Raw genomic sequence first — 21223 nt, 5'->3', positions numbered from 1 at the left:
AGTCATTTATAATAAAATCACTAAATTTAACGCTAAAACGAAAAATACGCCCGTAAGATCAATACGACGACACGTTCATGCCACATATCGTGGCATGATTGCCCATATCAATTTATATTACAGATATGTATAATTAACAATCTTTTCTACACAGATCACCATGGATGTAGATACACCAGTCGAAACCCCGCCTACCGCTCGGCCTACCAATGCGCCACGCACCGGGCCTACACCAGCGCCCCGAATTGTGGCTGCAGCAACGCCGGCAACTGCACCGGCAACCGCGCCTGCAGCGGTACTTACACCCTCACCTCGTGGTGGGACTCGACCACAACGAGGACTTCGGAGACCCGTCGGATAAGGTGGCCCATCTGTCGACGCCCTCATCGTCTCCACCATTGTGGAATCTTTAGGGGTATGCGTCCTTTGCAACGGCAGTAAGATGCTCAGGCCCACGGGCATTGCCTCAACTGCCTGTCGCACACTCATGCTACTTCAGAGTGTGAGTCACGGGGGCTGTGCCAAATGTGTCACCGGCCGCATCACACGCTGCTACATCGCAGCTCGTCACGCGAAGCGCACCGTCCACCCAACCGTCGCGGCCGCGTATCCCGACTCCAGCCCGCAGCTTGTGGCGCACCCCAGCGTAGCGGAACCTCGGCGTCGACAGACTGGACCACCACCTCGTCGATCCGCGGGTCTGCGCAGCGTTGTGGCAACGCTACAACAGCTGCAGCGCCTTCTAATCTAAACCGTCGCCTAGGGGGGCCGGGATAGCTAAATGAGCACCTGACCCCTCCTAAAATAATATCACTACACCCCACACCATACTCCACACATCATCCTTTCATCCCACATTACACACACCACACTCAACGCATCATCTTTTCATCTCACACTACACACAAAAACTCAACGCATCATCACCTACACCCCATCTTTTCCACCACACACGCGGACACCAAATACAATCAACAAAAGGAACTTTCGGACGGCGCCCAACTCTCTTTCTTATTCGATCCGTGCGCTTATACGTAGCCAGTTAGTCATTCTCCCGCATCATCCCGCTTTTAAATCGTTTTCCAACAAGTCGTCGCCAAAACAACGGGTAAGTGCCGCGAGGTTTTTTTTTATAACAAATCTTAACACATCGTCTCTTACATTTCGAGCTCATTTTCTAAAGCTCACTAACTATGATAGCTATATATATACTTTTGAATTAAATTTATTAAAGAATACTTTATTTGGTATCTTATCTTTTGGTCGATTGCGGTGAGGCGGTTCGCTACCCCGGTGTATATTTCTTGCGTGTGATCATAATCGCAATTTTGAGGGTTATAACTTATTTAAACGCACAAACGTTAGCAAATCTTCCACTTTTGTGGGATGATATCTTCCTCTTTTGCCATATCTTAAAATTCTCCACCGTCTTTTTAAAATTTCAATGCTTTGTTCAACGATACATCTACAAAGAAAATTTTGTAAACGCTCTACGCATTTTTTATCTCCATCACTTTCACTGGAGCTCAAATAAAAATAAACAAAGTTGGATCCATTTTGATGTTTAGTTAGCTTTGTTAGTTTATTGAAAATTTTGCAGCAGTTCCACATCTATTGTGACTTGAAAGTACATTATGATCCGTTTGCTATGTCATAATGCCAATCACGTAATTTTCTTCCGTTTGTTTGTGTATAAATGAGGTGCTTATATTCTAATGTTTTTCCGTCACTGCTTCTTCAAATACAGTTTTAAGAAAACAAATTGTATGAATACGAGATAAGAGGAAAATTTCTTAATTAAACTTTAAATGTATTTCCGGTAAGACTTTTGATGCTATCATATTGGCGTTTTAAACACGTTTGCATCCGTAAGTAGCAAAGTAAAATTGTTGTTCTCAGTGCAAAATTTACCAGGTTATCATTCATTTCCTGATACTTCTTAGAATTGAATCCAACCCGGGTCCGGAGGAATTATTTGTCTCTTCTTCGTTTTTACTGGCGTAGATATGCCGAGTTAACAACAGCGCGTCATTCGTTCCATCTTTTCGCAAGGTGGCGCCAATTGGACCAAGCGAAACCAGGTCCTTCTCCACCTGATCCTTTCAACGGAGTGGAAGTCTTCCTCTTCCTCTACTTCCCCGGCGAGTATTGCGTCGAATATTTTCAGAGCTGGAGTGTTTTTTTCCATTCGTACGACATGATCTAGCCAGCGTAGCCGCTGCTGTTTAATTCTCTGAACTATTTCCATGTCATCGTATTCCTCGTACAGCTCATCGTTCCATCGAATGCGATATTCGCCGAGGCCAACGCTCTTAAATCTTTCGCACAACTTTTATCTCGAAAACTCTCAACGTTGACTCATCAGATGTTGTCATCGTCCATGCCTCTGCACTATATAGCAGGACGGGAATATTCAGTGACTTATAGAATTTTGTTTTTGTTTGTCAAGAGAGGACTTTTCTTCTCAATTGTCAACTTAGTCCAAAGCAGCACCTTTTAGCAAGAGATATTCGGCGTTGAATTTAAAGGCTGATGTTGTTTCAAAGTCGGTGACCAACATTACTCGAAAAAGGCTTAAGCGATTAGTCTCAAATTTGAAAAGAGCTTCTTAAATATATTTTTTTATTAATTAAACGAAGATTTTTTCTCACCGGTAAATATTTATTTATAAATAAATTAAAGCCAAAATTTTACCAAAAATCAAAAACGGCTTGTTTGAGAGGACCTCCCCAACTCTTAAAATACAGTTAAAAGATAACATAATATGTGTAGGAATTTTTGGATTAATAGTTTTAAATTCTGAAAAATTCGCTTTTTCGGTCTTCTAACTGAATATAACCCCTGAAACTCTTACATATTCATAATCGACTCCGACATACTGAACTTCTGTCCTGCATGCAAGGTTTCGGGAAATGACTCTAACCCTCTCTGCATGCCCCATGAAACCAACTGACCGAATATCCGGTCGAAAGAGCATGTTTCCTGGATCTCTTGTTAGGAGATTTCGATAACATTTAACTGTTGCTTTTCAACAGACAAGATTAAAATAACCGTTATTACAACATTAATTTATAAGGCATCAGATAAAAACAACTGTTGTACCTAAAAGTTAACTATGCGCTTGTAACAAATTGTGTTGAATTTTTTCACAACAGTGTACAAAAAGTGTCGTGAATTTTGGATTTTCGAGGAGTATGCGTATTCGATTTTTTATTGTTATTTGCATTCTGTTGGTATTCATATCCTTTTCTCATGCTGACAGGGTCGGCCATTTTGAATGTTTAGTTAAATTTTGACAACTATTTTAATTGTACACGTATTGGTTCGTTCCCGATTTTTGTCAAAGTTGCTCACTCCGTTACAGCGCAGACCCGCTCCAGAAGGTTTATGATTATGACGAGAAACTAAAGCTCAATGATTCCAATTGAAGTTTCAGCTTGAGCCAAGACCGAAAAAAGCGGAACATGTTAGGTCTAATGTGAATGTTTTGCTAGCATTTTTCTTCGATTACAGGTCTTTTGTGCATCATGAGTTTGTACTAAAGGGTTGTACGGTCAATAAAAGGAATTACCAGCAAAGCCGGAATGTGTGGCAGAACATAAATTGACTTTAGCACCATGATAACGGCACTGCTCTCGCATCGTTGCTGGTACGCGAATATTTGGCCAAAAACAACACATTAATGCTGCAGCAGAGCAAAAACTGCACTGAAGGAGGAGCTAGCTAACTAAGAAGAAAAAATGTTTTAAGTGCTTTAAGGACTTGAGAAAAGATGATTACTGTGAAGGGAAAAATAGATATTCATGTATAAATAAACACTTTCATAAGAAATACAAAATTCGCGATACTTTTTGAATAATTAATAATTGCGAATGTTACTGTGGTTGAATGTTAGTTGTTGAAACAGCAGTAATTAATTTTTTTTAATCTTACAGCTCAGGGACTCTTAATAATATCTGGTATGTTACTGTTTTATTACAACTACTAATTAATAATTTAACTTACCTTCCGGTCGAGCTTTCGGTTTTGGCAATCCGGCATCCTGCATTAAATCAAATGAGAAAGCCACATTTGAGACCATTTGGTCTATGTCTTGCGGTGTTAGATGGAATTCATACAATGGGACAAAAAATCCTCCTAGTAATCCCATCAATAGGCATAAATATACACCATCTCGAAAATCTGAATTAAGATCAGTAATTTCAAAGTTCAACTTAGTTAAATGTTTGTTTACAAAAGTTATAAGCGACTTTTTAACCACAGATAATTTCTCTGGAGCGCAATCAAAAAGTGTATCGAATGCATCTTTGTCACAACGCATTCCTACGTCATCGTATTCAGAAGTTATTTGTTCACGAAATTTCCTGAAATAATTTTTAATCTATGTTTAGTACTATCTATTAATAAAAGTTGAACAAAAAACTTACTGTGCATTCAAGACGCCACCACTTTTTTGGGCAATAACAACATAAACAAAAACGTTTTCCGGTAATCGAATAGGAGCCCGGAAATAACGAGCCAGCGCTACTAATAAGTGGAGAATAGCCACTAAGTTCTTTGAATGTACACTTTCAACCGACCATTTTGGTATCTTCTGATGAAATCCTAATGTCTGTAAATGAAAAATAAAAATATATATATATGTATATGTACTGAGGTATGTTGTTTCTACATATATAAGTTTTTAGTTTCGATTAAAAATGTGTTAAAAACGTTCAAGTTAAAAGCCTAATACACTTTTTTTTATTATTAATATTAACCTGACTGATAGCTACTCCGCACTTTTCATTTTAATGATATGGGATTTTTTTTTCTTATTTTTGTAAATTGGCATCGGAGCATTGTTAAAATGAGCTGAAAGATTATTTTAAAAGCAATTGAATGAACAAAATTAGAGAATAATTTCATACAATGGAAGTTTTATGTTTGAATCAGGGCAAATAATTTTATTTGAGTTTTTCGTAATTTTTGACTACGAGATCATTATGAAGGAAGGGTCGAGTATACATATTATATATGATGTAATAGGTGAGTTTTACATAACTCTAACGCACTAAGGTTAAACATTAAGATTTTTGTTTTGCTTTGCCTTTTTGTTTTGGATTGGTATTTTCAAAAGTATTTATAAAATCGGTAAGTTGAAAACTAAAACGCCAAAGACAACGGTTTAGCGGCTAGTGCCATTTCACTGTGTTATTTAACACATTAATAATTAATAAAAAGAAATACAGTTAAACTTCTCTAATTCGAATCACCATAATCCAAAAAAAAACCTCGAGCTTTGATTATGGAACGAAGTTTGACTTCTGTTTCAACTGTAATTGGAAATGTGTAATCTTTTGCGATTATAAAGTAATAGCGTGAGAATAATTTGTCAAGACAAAGGAAAAATCTTAATATTCAACTCTTACTGTATAAGAGTTATAATATAACGTAACTCATAACTATTATTCTGTGAGCAATTAATAAAAGTTTTCTAATAACTTTTATTTTGCAAAGGAAAAATCAAAATATAACGATTCTTTTGTGAGGAAAGATATAAATTGAAAAATAATTATTAAACTTGAATTCTTGTCCATTTTATTTTTGTCTAACGAGACTACTGCAACATAAAATTGTAATATTTTTGTGTCGCTGCGCCCTAGTCAAATTAAAAACAAATCTAATATGTGATAACTTTAGTATGTATACACTGACTTCTGATTTCTGCCTATGTTAATTAATTTCATTGAGTAACATAATGTTATAACAATTTACGACTCAGTATTGTTAGTAATAAGTTAAAAGACATTTGTACCACTACAGCCAAAACTATTATTTTAAAATTTCATTTACTATTTTTAAAAGTAATCACGGCTTACCTACATATGCACATGCAAAATATGTAAGTTGGAAGCTTAACTTACATGGTTAACAGCATTTAACACAAAATCAAGTTTTTGCCGTTGGCCTTCCTCAGACTGCGTCACTTCTAGCACATCAAGTTTTTTACCAGTCAGTTTCTCCCATAATTTATGCAAAACCTACAAAGCATTTGATATGTATAAGCATCATTTTATTCCAACTTTTCCAAAATAAAATAAAGTGTCTAACTTGTCCATCGTATAAATCTTCTTCAATGCTTTGCACTATTATGCGTTGTTCTGCTAACTCATCATTCAACCAATCGATTAGAATGCGTTGAAGCTTAATTACTTCAGGATTATTTAATGACTGGGGGTCTATTACAGCACGCTGTTCTAAGTCCCTTAATGTATAGTCTTCTGGAGGTATATCAAATTGATTTGGTAATCCTGGCGATTCAATAGCGTGTTTGCCTTCTTCTTCAACTTTTTGAACTAAAGTTACAAAGAAAATAAATCGATTTGATTACAAATTAATTTGAATAAAAACATTGGTTAGTATGTGCATCAAAGTTCGATAGGTAATATTCGGGAAATTAAGTTATTTCCGTTAGTAAGGATGGTGTTTTTAAGAAGGTATCCCACAAGTACCGACCCCCACCTTGAACAAATTTTAATAAAAACGAATACATAAACACCAGGGTGTCTATTTTTCGAATATTGAATAAATATAGATTAAAAGAAAGTGCTGAAAACGAATGGAATGAAGTTGCCAAATATTTTCGGATTTGGGTGAATAAAGAATCTTGAAATGTTTTATATTATCTATTGTAAACAAGGCTAAAGCCTCACATTTTTGATAATGAAATATTCAACAGCGAATTCGAAATCTATAGATATGACCGGCTGAACAGAAAAGGAGGCGGTGTTTTGTTTGCTGTTCATTCTTCAATTCCATCTGAAGAAGTCGATGTTCTGCATGCAGACTTCATAAAATTTAAATGCATACGTATTTGCGCTAATAGTGGCCATATCTACTTAACTTTATCTTATATACCGCCTCACTCGGATATATCTGTTTATATGCAGCATGCTCATTAATAAATAATGTTTTCTCAATAGCTAGTAATACTGAAATCGTATCATGGAAATGTATTGATGATCACACCATTCCTATTAGTATTCGCTTATGTTTTAACGAGTTCTTAGATGAAATGTCGGGGTTGGGTCTTATCCAAATTAATTTAATTTCAAACGAATTAGATAAGTTCTTAGATCTAGTTTATGTTGATAACGCTTCAATGTTCTCCGTTGTCCGATGTGATCCTTTGGTTCGGCCAGAGGACCCGTATCATTCTGCTTTGAAAATTGACATCGAAATCATAACTAACTTTCCTCATAATAATACACAAACCCTTTGTTTTCGGTTCAACTTTGCGAAAGCTAATTTTAAGATGCTTAATTACGAACTTTCTAAAGTAACTTGGCTAGATTACAGTGGCAATATTGAATTTAGTGCTTCCCACTTTAATGAAACTATTTTAAACTTATTTGAAAAATATGTTCCGAAGTGCGTTATTACTCAAAAAATTAGTTCTAATTTATGGTTTTTGAAGGAATTATGTAAATTAAAAAATAGAAAATCTCGTGCTTTTAAAWTWWAAAAAAAGACTGGTTTAGTTGCTGACTATTAAAAATATTCTAAATTGCGTCGACAATTTGCTGAAACTAACAAAATATGTTATAATATAAATAAAATAAAAAATTACTAATTAATTAATTAATTAATTATTATACGTAACCCAAAATTGTTCTATGGTTTCGTCAACTCCAAACGCAAGATTTCTTATTTTCCGTCTGCTATGAAATATAAGTCCAGTATGTCTAGTGACAATCACACCATTTCYAATATGTTCGCTGAATTCTTCAAGTCCAATTACTCTCCAAAATCTCCAAAAAATGTTCCGCATCAGCACAAGTTATGTCCGATTTCTGTCATTAATGCACCTACTATTTCCGAAGCAGACGTCTTATATCAGTTAAATATATTAGAACAATCATACAATTATGGCCCAGATATGATTCCCTCGTGCTTTCTTAAGAAATATGCCAACCCCTAACGAAACTATTTAATTCATCTCTTATGTAAGGTTTATTTCCACCCATATTTAAAAAGTCATTTATAATTCCTTTACATAAGAGTGGATTTAGGTCATCTATTGAAAACTATAGGGGAATAGCAAAGAGTGGATTTAGGTCATCTATTGAAAACTATAGGGGAATAGCAAAGTTGTCTGCAATACCTAAACTTTTTGAACCAATTATAACAGACCACATAGCCTTCCGGATCTCTCCACTAATTTCTGGTTCTCAGCACGGTTTTCGTAAAGGGAAATCTACAATAACTAATTTGCTTGAATTTGTATCACATGTACCAACGGGCTTTAGGAAGAATAAGAACACTGATGTTATATACACAGATTTTAGTAAAGCTTTTGATAAAGTATCCCATTCAATTCTCTTGAATAAACTTGATCTTCTTCTTCACGTCATATTTAACGATCCTTTTTCTGACATAATCAATGTTCCTTCAGGCGTTCCTCAAGGTAGCCATCTTGGCCCAATTCTGTTCTTGTTATTTATTAATGACATATTGTCTGTTGTTAAGTTTTAAAAAATTTTATTATATGCTGACGATGTAAAACTTTTTAAAACGTATACTTCATACAGCGAAAGATGTCAGTTGCAAACAGACTTAAACAACCTAGTTTCTTGGTGTGATAGAAATGACATGCCATTGAATCTTAAAAAATGTAAAACGATGTGTTTTTCACGTAGATCTGTAGACCCTACTTTATACGCAATACAAAACTTTAGGTTGGAGCAAGAATGCAGTTTTGTTGATCTAGGAGTAACTATGGACCCCAAACTCAATTTTAATCTTCACGCATCTTTCACGGTTTTTAAAGCTAAAGGCGCTCTTAGTTTTGTTAAACGTTGGTCTGAAGAATTTAGAGATCCGCTTACCACGAAAATTCTTTCTACATCTCTGGTGATTCTTATATTAGAGTATGCATCTGTGGTTTGGAACCCTAGTTACCAAGTCCATTCGGATAAGTTAGAGTCCGTTCAAAAACAATTTTTACTTTTTGTATTAAATCATTTGCATTGGAATCCCACTTTAAATCTTCCTCTTACACTAATCGTTTAAAACTTAGAAATCTCCCGACACTCGCTAGTCGTAAGGAGATGCTTGGTATAATATTTCTTGTAAAACTCATGAATGGGTCAGTCTGTAGCCCATCTCTTTTATCTGATATTAATTTTAACGTTCCCCCTCGCTTTACCAGGCAGTTTAGACCCTTACTTTTAAAATTTTCCGGAACAAATTTTGAGCAGCACATTTGATCTAACAGATTCACTCTTTACCATAAAAAAATTATTTTATCTAATCTTAACAAGTAACATTTAAAAATTATAAACTTTAATTTTAATTCTTAATTTTGGCTGTTGAAATTTTTGTTTCTGTAGCTGAGCAGCTTAAGATCGCAACGCTTAAAACTCTCTTGCCTTTTATGACTCGGCTATTTCAGCTCGTTCGCGGATTGCGCCCCTCGCGTCCGTTGGGCGGGAGGAGGGTAATCGTTGGGTATTATTATTATTATTAATATTGGATTCTAATTAGACAATGTTGTTTGTTTTGGAAATTTTTAAGTTGCTGATTCTATTTCTCAATTTTTGTTTTGTTCAATATAATTGCATTTTCGTTTTCATATTAATTGCAGTTGCGGTCAAATACTTAGTGGTACGAGGCATTAATTTAACATATGTGATCATATTTTTTTATTACAACTTTTTTGTTGGGATGCACTTCAAAATCAGTTAGCGGCAATATTACGATTCTTTTGGCGCCGCGATTTGATGATACGGGTGGATAGAGGAGGTCCTCAGGATTAAAAAATTTATACACATATACCCTCCTCAGACTCATAGTTTACGAGATATTTATGTTTAAAGTCCAAAAATTTGCAAAAACAATCCTCGTTATTTCACTATGTTCAACCCACTTTTCACACATTTTTCAATTAATATATATTTAATTACACTGTACACATTCAAATATATAAAAAATTTACACTAAATTTGTATGTTTTAAAATAATAAATATATTTTAAAAACTATTTTGCACATTGAAACTTTCAAGAGATTTGTGTGTTTACATTTATGACAGTGTTGTGTCCTGAAAATATAATCAAAAATTTTTCTATTTCATATTTGACAATTCAAAATTCTGAATATAAAATAAATTTTCAAAGATATATATATATATATATGTCCCAGTGCAGAAAGTAGTTCGACACAAAAGAACTATGATCACCATGGTGTTGGACCGACCAGAGTTATTTTTTTTGAAGCGCCCCCGAAGGCCGCCAGTGCAGACAGTAGTTCGACACAAAAGAACTATGATCACCGTGGTGTTGGACCGACCAGAGTTATTTTTTTGAAGCCGAAGGCCGCCAGTGTAGAAAGTAGTTCGACACAAAAGAACTATGAACACCCCGGTGTTGGACCGACCAGGGTTATTTTTTTTGAAGCGCGGCCGAAGGCCGTCAGTGCAAAAAGTAGTTCGACGCAAAAAAAAATATGAACAAAACAAAATATGTGGCAACACTAGTATTTGTCATGACATGTAAATAAAAATAAAAAATTGCATATAAAATTGAGGAACTTTAAATGCAAATAACTTGTAAACGGTAAGTCTGAGAGGGTATATGCGACATTTTTTAATTAAGAGATTATCCTCTTTCAGATTATACCCTTAAATCGCGGCGCCAAAAGAATCGTAATCGTGCCCAGTTAGCTTCAGATGTTGAAATGAAAACATGCAACAACTTGTTTCGCTTGGCTTGTTGTTTTTGTTACATTTGCTGGACTTTTTATTTTCAAAGCGTTTCCGATCAGTCAAAATCTTAGTAGAGCGTGAAAGAAGTGTCTAAATTTTTTTGTAGTTTAAATGTTTAAATTTTACTTTTATTCATTTAGAAATGTTGAAAAATAAGAATTGAACGCCTGTGAAACGCGCTCTGTTAAAAAATTGCTTTATGAGGGCAAAACTTATGTCGAAGACTTCAATATGCATAGATACTCAAGGAAGATTCCATTTGCGGCTGCTACAGAGGTAAAAGATGCTTTTAATGTAACTAGAATTATTGAAATTAGTATATATGCTGGCTTTTGCGTGATGATAACTTAGGGGCCTACGATCCATAAAAAGTGACGTTATTGCCATAAATGCATGTTGAACAAAGACTTTGATTCGCTAAAGGAAATTTTAATTAGTCTTCTACAAAATAGCGGAACATTTTATGGTCGGACGAAACGAAGATTGTTAAGTATGACGGAAAAGGATCACGTCAATATGTAAGACGTCCGCCCAATACCGAATACCAGCCGAAATATACAACTAAAACGGTAAACATAGAGATGCGAGTATCATTGTTTTGCATGTTTTTCTTGACTGATGATCCCATGTCGAAATACTCCAGAAAATCGTGCAAAATTGTCAGTGAAGAAATTCAACTAGTTTGGACGTCACAACGATTCCAAGCACACAAGTGAAGTTGGTAAAAGGTGGTTTGGGAAACGAAAGACAAGGTAATGGAATGGCCGCCACAGCCAGTTTGTGGGCTGACGTCAAGGAGACAGTAGCCCGACATCGACCACTCAACTATGGCAGACTGTGAAGAACGCATGGGAGACAATTTCCATCGAAAGATGTCAAAAACTCGTTGAGTCAATGCGCTGCAATATTAAAAAATAAAGGTCGCGCACTAAATACTAATTTCACAAAAAGACAACATCCAATACTCTACTAATTTTTTTTATATCACTTATCACTTGGTTAAGCTATATTACCATTACTAATACTTTCGTATGTTGCTCAATTAAAGCAAAAAAAATACATATTTTTATTTCCATACATTTCTTTTTACGATTTCTCAACATCTTTAATTTCGTACCCGTGACAACGTTGAACACGGCGTAAGAGTCTTACGGGGCATCTCGACAGGCAAAAATTTATTGTGTACTGTCAAATATATTACCATTGCCGTTGCCTAATCGGTACGATTACAATTACGTGTGGATTGAACATTGTGAAATAACGAGCATTACTTTTAGAAATTTTTGAACTTTAAACACAAATATTTCGAAAACTATAATATATGGAAGAAAACTAAAAAATAGGAGAAATATATTTTTTCCTACAAATGTATTTCTTTCACAAAAAAAAAAATATTTCATATTTTCGGACTATAATAATTAGAGCATAAATAAAAAACCATATTGAGCAATGATATTTTTATTTATGCTTGTATAAGTATATTAAACTTCGTTCATTCGCCAATCCATTTTTATAGTTTTTCTGCAAATTAAAAATATTTGACGATATTTTAATTTTTTGAAAAAAAAAAATTTTTTTTTGAGAATGTACTTTATTCATATAATTTAACATTACCGTCTTAACAGTCGTTCTTTGAAATTTTTATAGAAATGAAAACTGATCCGTCAAACTGCTGAAGTGGCAGTTCATTGCTAATTTGTATGCCGTAAAAAGACAACATTCATCTATTCCTTAGGCAATATGGAGTCTTCACAGGCTATACGTACAGCAGTAGTAGTAGCAATACATTTTTGCCTGTCCAAATGCCCCGTTATAGTTTTTGGGATATTTTGTGTAGTATAAATAGTCATCACATATTTCCCCACTGGTGATTTTTATACCCTGAATAGGGTATATTAAATTTGTCACGAAGTTTGTAACACCCAGAAGGAAGCGTCGGAGACCCTATAAAGTACAGTAGCGTGCATAACTAAGTATATGGTTATCAATACTGCATGTATGGTTTCGTAAAAATTTTAGTACTTCATCAATTTTAACAACACTTTTGCAATTTGTTCACTTTTTTTTCCTCTTACAAAAGCCTCCTACCCTGTTTATGAAACAAAAAATGGAACGACCTGTTAGAAAACGAATTCTTTGCAATGCTATTTACTCAGAATTGCACGTTTAGCACATTCGACCAAAAAANAAAAAAAAAAAAAAAAAAAAAAAAAAAAAAAAAAAAAAAAAAAAAAAAAAAAAAAAAAAAAAAAAAAAAAAAAAAAAAAAAAAAAAAAAAACGATCGCGTGATCAACATAACGGGGATTTACCACAATTTTTTGTTTACTTATTCAGTTGCATTTTCTGTGCACGTGTTTCACTTTTTTTAAGTTTTTTGACGAGATAACATCTACTTAAAAAAATGAAGAAAATATCTGTTGAAACAGAAAATAGCATCGTGACATTGACATTGGTCTCTCGTCAAGGCAAATTGCAGATAAACGAAATGTGGTCCAGAAAACAAACAAAGGTGGCCGACCAAAATTGCTCACGGACGCATATGCACGCCCAATGATCCGGGAAATGTAAAAAGACAGCTACACCAGAAAGGGCCGCAAAAGCTATAAATAAGGGTGCAAGCGAATGGACAGCACGCAGAGAACTGAATCGGATTGCTTTTGAGTCAGCAGTATGAAAAAAAGCCGGCATTATCTGAGAAAAATAGAAAAGCACGACTCAGTTTCTGCAAAAGCCATACAAATTGGAACGTTGATGACTGGAAACGTGTGATTTGGTCTGACGAGGTGAAAATAAATCGTTTTCAATCGGATGGAAAAAGTTATTACTGGGGGCGACTCAATGAAAGGATTCAAAGACATCACATGAAGCAAACTATTAAGCATGGCGAAGGCAGCTTGATGATGTGGGGCTGCTTCACATATGGCATATTGGACCAATCCATAAAATCGATGGAATAATGAAAAAAGATGATTACCTTAATATATTGAAGACCTACTTGCCCGATTTTGTAGACAAAAGCGCGTACCTGGAGGAAGAAGTAGTTCAGGAGGACGGTGATCCCAAACACACTGCTAAAATTGTGAAGCAATGGGTGGTGCTTCAAATATTTTCGATGATGGAGTGGCCTGCACAAAGTCTTGATCTCATTCCGTTGAGAATTTATGGGCAATAATGAAAATGCGATTGGGAAAGTTCGAAAGAGCACCGAAACCCCTGGATGAGCTGTACAGCCACATACAAACGGAATGGAACAAAATACCGAATGAATTTATTCAAAAATTAGTTGAGAATATGCCAAAACGTATAAAAAGCGTAATTAAAAATAAAGGACTGTGGACAAAATATTAAACATTAATAAGTTATTATGGTTATTGCGAAACGAGCAAAAACGAGTAAATATTAGTATACTTTGAATTACTTCGTTATTTAATAAAGTTGATCTCTTATATTAAGTGTTATATTTTCAGTTTTTTAATGCAATACAAATAAAGAAATTCTTAAAGTTTTGTTTAAATTGATGTTTTATTAACATTTTTATATAATTATATGTGCAGCATTGGTAATCATTTACTCAGTTATGCACGCTACTGTATATATATAAATGATCAGTATGTTGAACTGAGTCGATTTAGCCATGTCTGTCTGTCTGTATATATACGAACTTATCCCTCAGTTTTTAAGATATCGTTTTGAAATTATGCAAATGTCATTTTCTCTTCAAGAAGCTGCTCATTTGTCGGAACTGCCGATATCGGATCACTATATCATATAGCTGCCGTACAAACTGAACGATCGGAATCAAGTTCTTGTATGGAAAACTTTCACATTTATTGATATATCTTTACGAAATTTTTCGGATCGGCTTCCTATAGCATATAGCTGCTATACAAACCGAACGATCGGAATCAAGGGCTTGTATGGAAAACTTTTGCATTTGAAGTGGTATCTTCACGAAATTTGACATTTTGACAATATAATCTGCAAAAAAAATTTCAGATCGGATTACTATAGCGTATAGCTTCCAAAAAAATGCACATGTGAAGGGTATATTAGTTTCGGTTAAGTTAACGTTTTTTCTTGTCCCACTGTGATTGCATATCGAAACTGCGATTACTTTTTGTAAAAAGATGTTCTATAAATACTAAGATAACAGTTTCATTCTGTGAATTGTGACATCAGTTTGATTTTAGGTATTGCGATTGCGATAGCAGTTCAAAAAAAACTTGTGAAATTGCGATTTTTTAACAGTACAGTTTAAGGGGTTATATACAGTTAGAATTTTAAAAAAATCGTTTTTTTTTGCGTTTTCTTAATATATACATACACTAGGCATCAAATGAAAGTATAAATTTCACAGACGTTATTTCAATGCAGTTTTATTAAAATAAACAATTTACAATTCATACATTAATATAATATTACATTTACATAGGTATTTAAGTAACAAATTATAAATTAATATATTTTTTCCCAGAATAGAAAGAAAAAATTTTGTGCCCCTTTAAAAAAATGGACTTTTAAATAAAAGTGGTTTTTAAAAAAATACAAAACTTTTGGTTTAAAAGTAAATTTATTAATTAATATTGCCTTTTTTATACTGAATTACTGCACGAAGATGTTTTGGCATGCCTCGAACCAAATTTTCTAATATTTTCTTTGGAAAAATGTCAAGTTGATGCTTCGTCTCTTCCAAGTATGTACGGCTGCTTTTTGGAATCAAAAATTAACCACAAATGCTTAATTGGATTTAAAGCCGGTTACTGAGCTGGACAAGCCAGCTTTTCTTTAAGCCTTCTTCAAAAAAGCGAGTGGTCAGGCGAGATGTGCGTTGGGGGTGGTTATCTTATTGAAAATAAACGACCCCAAGTTCACTTTTTACGCATTTATTTTCAAATTTTCGCTAAGAATGTCAACATATAAGCAACCGTCATTCGTAGATCGATTTTTAATACACTACCTACAGCAAATTTTGAGAACCAGCCCCAAACCATGAGAGAACATCCTCCATGCTTCACTGATGATTGTATGCACTGTGGTTTTAAGGTTTACACGTGTTTTTTAACTCCTTAGCTCGAATTTGAATTAATCGGACCAAATAACTTTATCTCAAAATGGGGTTGGAAAGTTTTGATTTTTTTTTTGCAAACTCTAGTCCTTTTTTCGTACTCGAAATGTAAAACATAGGTCATTTTTTTGCGACTTAGTTTTTAAAGTCAGATGTTTGTATTTTTCTTTTCATTGTACTAATTTAAACATCCGCACCAAAACTTTTAATAAAATCCCGCGATAATATTTTAAGGTTTTCAGGAGCTTTTCTTCGTACAAGTCGCTCAGCGTGTATAGAAATTTTGGACCTTGGACCTCCTCCTTATTGAGTCTTGCATCTCTTCCTTCTCTTGAAGTATTCAAAAATCTTTCTTGCCTCTCCGACGGAAATGGAATATTTTTCATATATTTTTTAATGCGTTTCACCCCTCTTCCCTTCTTTTACAATTAAGATTTGATTCTCTTCAGTTTTTCGTATTTTTTTTATTAAGAAACAGAACAAAAATATTTTCACCATAACAGAAATTCCCTTAATAAATGCAAATTCATTAAATCTGTAGTAAAGTACAGTTTTACCTTGACAGAAATGAACCAAAACTAAAATTATACTTTCATTTGACGCGCACTCATGGGCTCAGCAGCGAAGACTAATCACTCTCGATGGAGTAAATATGTTTTGTGTCCAAATAATAAGTGCAAATTTTACTCCAACTGTTTATTTACATAACGCCTCTACATGAAAATATTTATGAATTTATTCTTAAGCGAAAATGTAGGAAGTAAATGAATGATCTGAGGTTACTAGTATATATTACATTTATACCTTCATTTGATGCCTAGTGTATATATCTGAGTATACACACACAAAATTTCAAGTGCTTTCAAAACTTTAAACTCGTTTTTCTCGAAACGGTGAAAAAGGGTTTTCAAAGTCGGTGAGCAAGAGTTCTCAGAAATGGCTGAACCGATCGGTCTGAAATTTTACACAAGCTTCTTAACTATATTTTTAAATAATTAATCGAAGGATTTCCCCATCCGATGAAAATTTCTTATTTTGGTCGAAAATGGAACCTTTTGCTTTGAGTAGCCGCCATTTTGTCAAAAAATTTTTTCTTTGCTAATTCCTTCGATCAATCACTAGATTATTTATTATATTAATGAAATTTATTTGGTTTTTGCAGTTTAGATGATCCAGTCCAGAAATATTGTGCTCACCGCAAGGGGCCTTTTTTTGCGGACCTCTGCAAAATTGGCAATATCAACGTTCCCGATAATTATTTGCGGCAATAAAAAATATGTGAATATAGTTTAAGGTTGTCATAGTATACCTGCCAAGTTTCAAATCAATAAACCAAACAGTTTTCTTAGAAAAAATTCTTGAAAAATGCCTTTTTTTCGACATCCTAACTGTATATAACCCCTTAACAGGTTTACTTATGATAGCACAATAGCCTTGACAGACGGCACCCTTAATCCGGACTAACTGCACACTTAGACGGCAGCTATTCGAGTTTGAAACTCTCGTAAACAGAGGATTGGCATTTATATAATATTTTGAAAGAAAATGGATAGAAGATAAACATTGCGGTTGTTAGCAGCCCAATTGTTACAAAACCATTTTTTATTACAAAAACATACCAGCATGTTATTTTTAATACTGCAATATAACATGAAACATCTTTTTCAATTATTGAAAATTTGAAAAACAGCTGTCCGAGCTGCTTCTTTTTCATTTACAATAGATTACGATTGGCCAGTTTTAACGTATTGCCAAAGAAAATGCAACTAACTTTCTAAAATTTTGAGGATTAAATGGGAGTTAACAACGGAGTTATCTTCACTAATTTCTCAATTAATATGGATTACTGCAGTTAATTCGGATTAACGCTGCCGCTTGTCAATGCTATAAAGCATAAAAATAGCAGGTATTTACCATACCGCTATATACGCATATTCGATTTTCCGTCAAAGCGGTTTTAACTTTTGAAGTTAGGAAATTTATCAAGAAAAATAACTGAATTATGGCAGATGTTTGAAGTGGTACATGAAATCAAAAAAAATCGTTAACCAAGAAATAAATTCAAAATAGGTAATGGAACTATCACCCAAAATTTTCTACGCCCGAACATTAAAAACATGTTTTAGGTATATAATTAGTGGTTTAGGAAGTGGTTTAGGAAGTAATCAGAAGTTGCAGTTACTTAAGAAATTCTTTATTTATTTATTGTTAAAACCAATACGAAAGCTTATATGAAGAATTTAAAAAATAAATACTAAGTACAAGGTTTTCATATATTAGTTGATTTATTTGCGATCGCAGTAGCAATGAAAAATCGCAATATCGGTCATCACTACCACAATACATATGCATTTTGAAAATTAATTAAAATAAAAAAATTGAAGGAATTTCTTCAATTCACAGTTTCTTTAAAAAACTCTATCGATCGCGTACATTAATATTTTTAAAACCAATTCATTTTGTAGATTTCAAGATCAACCTGAAAAGAAAATATAAATGGAAAGTGGTGGTTGGAAATTATAGGTATTTTTTGAAGTTTAAAATTGTAATCTTCACTGAGAACAATTGGTTTTGACTATCAGATCAGTCTGGCTGCAGCTTCAACAATGAATTTGTTGTTTGCCAAATTACTTTTGAATACTTTGATAGATACAAGATGTTCTGCACATTAAGAAAAAACATATTTTCATGATTATATTTGCTGCCACAAGACATATTCATTTTAAAACAAATGAGCGTGTCATAGATTAAAATCACTAAACTATATTGATAAATATATAGATTCAAAGTATATAGTTGCCGCTGACTTATGTTTTTTGAAATACTTGCTTTTAAAGTCTCAAAATTCAACTGGATGACTTATTTGCGACAACACGAATATAATGTTTTATTATCATGATGGACCCAACAAAGTTTGGAGAAAGCCACACACATCTAACAAAGCTGCGGATTTTCACTGTTGTGATGACGAAAGACGTATATCTGAACATTCTGGAAAATTATTTGTTATGGAGCGCGATGAAATTTGGATTTATTAACTCCCAAAACCTGAATAAACTGAAGTACAAGATGTATCAGGGCAGCGATCCAAAAAAAAAAAAAACACAAAAATCTGGCGGTTGCAAAGTTTCAGTCAAGGTTTGATTGGTATAGCAAACACAAAAAATTAAGATTTGACATATGTATAATGAAACTGCCCAGGATTTTTAAACGGTTAATGTTAATTTACCTTACGATAACAAAAGTATCAAAATCAAAATTGATGGGCTGATTTCGTGATCACAGAAATCGAAACATTAAGTAAGCCAAAGTTTTATTGACAATTACATTGGTTTTTAACTAATGTTAAAAATCTCGTCTTTTTTAAATGAGAAATCATTTGGTTTTTTACTAAATGAGAAAAAGGAATGTTATCACCAACTCTGTATTTCCTTGTTTCTTCTTCTTACGCGATTAAAGCCGTATAGCCAGACGGGTCTTCTTTTCGATACGTGGCGCCAATTGAATATTCCAAATGAAGACAAATCCTTCTTCACTTGGTCCTTCCAATGGAGTGGAGGTCTTCCTCTTCCTCTGCTTCCCACGGCGAGGACTGCGTCGAATACTTTCAGAGCTGGAGTGTTTTCGTCCGTTATTCGTGCTTTTAATTCGCTGAACTATGTTGTTGTTGTTGTAGCGGCAGAATTCTGCTGAGTTGACAGTCTCTGGCCGGAAAAAAATCCGGGTCCGTTCCAGTTATGTAGAGCCGACTGTCGTGGGAACGGGGCTCAACTATGTCAATGTTGTCGTATATCTAGGTGTACGAGAAATCGTTCCATCGAATAGGATATTCGACCATAAATATTTCGCAGAATCTTTCTCTCGAAAACTTAAATATCTTAATCTTAAACACCAATGAATATTTTGACGTGAAATTTAGCATAGATGTAGTGACAGTACGACCGACTTAACGATTCGAAAAACACGCGAAGTATAAAACTTTAATTCACCTTTAAATTTGACCTCAGTAATATGTATTCTAATCTACAATGAAGTTGAACGAGTTACAGTATATATTGAGGAAATTAATTCAGATTTTTTATGACGTCAACCAAGGGCTGGAGTATTTGAGTATATAATATTTGAATTTATAGCAATGAGGGTTCATGTTCCTAGAACCGGGACCACGTTACCGGTACACTTCTGCGATTGGTAGGCACCTTGTCGTGGTGCAGGGGCTTAAACCGCAGCACAGCACAGCTTCTCCCAACCAGGGTGATGCTGCAAGCATCTCTCCTGGGGGCTGGCAGACGCTGTATGTGCGCGGCGACCAAGAGCTACCACCTCCTAATCCAGGGTGTTATGCGACCCGTGAACATTGGATGATTTGCAGCAAGGAGGTAAATTCGGCTGTATTCGTACGCAGCCTTCCCAACACCGGGCCGCCTTGGGAAGTAACGGTGGCCTTACTCCGACTTCGCGCTTAGCCTAGTAAGAAATCAGAACCTAAGCACCTCAGCGTGGAAGGTCGTAGCAAGTAATGTTAAGGGTTCAGGGTGGAACCTCAACATAACGATAGACGATGAATCGTACAAGTATATACAACAAAAAGGATTCAGGCTGAATTTCCGATTCGGCAAGATTATAATGAGGCCATGGAAGCCCAAGGCAATAGCCACGGCGAACCAAGAATCTACGACGGGGTCAACCGCAGCACCAGTTATGGGCTCTACTCATAACCCGCCAAGCAGCGCATGAGGCGACTCCCGCTGTGGTTTCGGGAGAGCGAAACGAGTGCCCCAATGACCCCACCTCGGCTGGGCAGTTCGAGGCCACCGCCGCGGAGGAAAACAGAAGCCACGCGCTTCCAAATGAGCAGAAAAGCATGCTGCCATCCACACAAGAGCTTCTGGAAGGGCTGGAGATGCAGGTTGAAGAGGAAAATGAGGACGAGGACTTGTCTCTCATCGAACCTATATTATAATCTCCAGAGCCAGCATAGAAGTGGCTCAGGTAAACATACATCACGCATCGGCAGCCTCGGCGGTCATCGTGAAGAGGTTCATTTCGAATAACCAGAGCATCCTCATAATCCAGGAACCTTGGGTGGTTAGAGGAGAGGTAAGAGGCCTCAACTGGAGAAGCAGCAAGGTAATCTGGGATCTCTCTAGCGACCGTTCTTGTGTAGTCGTTAGAGCCGATATAAACTGTTTTTAGAGTTTCTAACGCAAGATCTGGTGGCGGTACAAGTGAAGGACAAGGAAGGATCGGACTTGGTCCTCGCATCCGCATACTTTCCGAGAGAAACGGCCACAGCAAAAACCAGTTCATTATGGACGCCTATCATTGTGCCTGTCCACTAAAAGCGACCACTAGCAAACAAATGTGCCCCTGGTGGTCCAGCAAACTCTCAGCTCTTAGACTTAGGGTGC

The 21223-nt window shown here is 35.2% G+C and overlaps 1 protein-coding gene and 1 long non-coding RNA gene across 2 annotated transcripts in view; one reads left to right on the top strand and one right to left on the bottom strand.

Annotated features, from left to right (window-relative positions):
- The window catches only part of LOC108975195 (beta-parvin), a 42986-nt gene that overhangs the window by 12425 nt on the left and 9338 nt on the right, over positions 1-21223 (bottom strand). Inside the window, exons 2-5 of the mRNA XM_018943537.1 lie at positions 6094-6338; positions 5907-6023; positions 4428-4612; positions 4006-4364 (exon numbers count right to left, since the gene is read on the bottom strand). Of these exons, the coding sequence (XP_018799082.1) occupies positions 4006-4364; positions 4428-4612; positions 5907-6023; positions 6094-6338 (906 nt within the window). The remainder of the gene's footprint in view (positions 1-4005; positions 4365-4427; positions 4613-5906; positions 6024-6093; positions 6339-21223) is intronic.
- On the top strand, positions 10781-11701 carry LOC108975196. The gene is made up of 3 exons (XR_001993857.1): positions 10781-11022; positions 11098-11315; positions 11390-11701. It is a non-coding gene; the product is annotated as an uncharacterized LOC108975196 (long non-coding RNA).

This window comes from Bactrocera latifrons, unplaced genomic scaffold (assembly GCF_001853355.1).
Source record: "Bactrocera latifrons isolate USDA-ARS-PBARC rearing strain unplaced genomic scaffold, ASM185335v1 scaffold_624, whole genome shotgun sequence".
In the NCBI taxonomy this organism is placed as follows: domain Eukaryota; kingdom Metazoa; phylum Arthropoda; class Insecta; order Diptera; family Tephritidae; genus Bactrocera; species Bactrocera latifrons.
The sequence above is the reverse complement of the archived record's forward strand: the minus strand, read 5'-3'. Positions and strand labels throughout refer to the sequence as shown.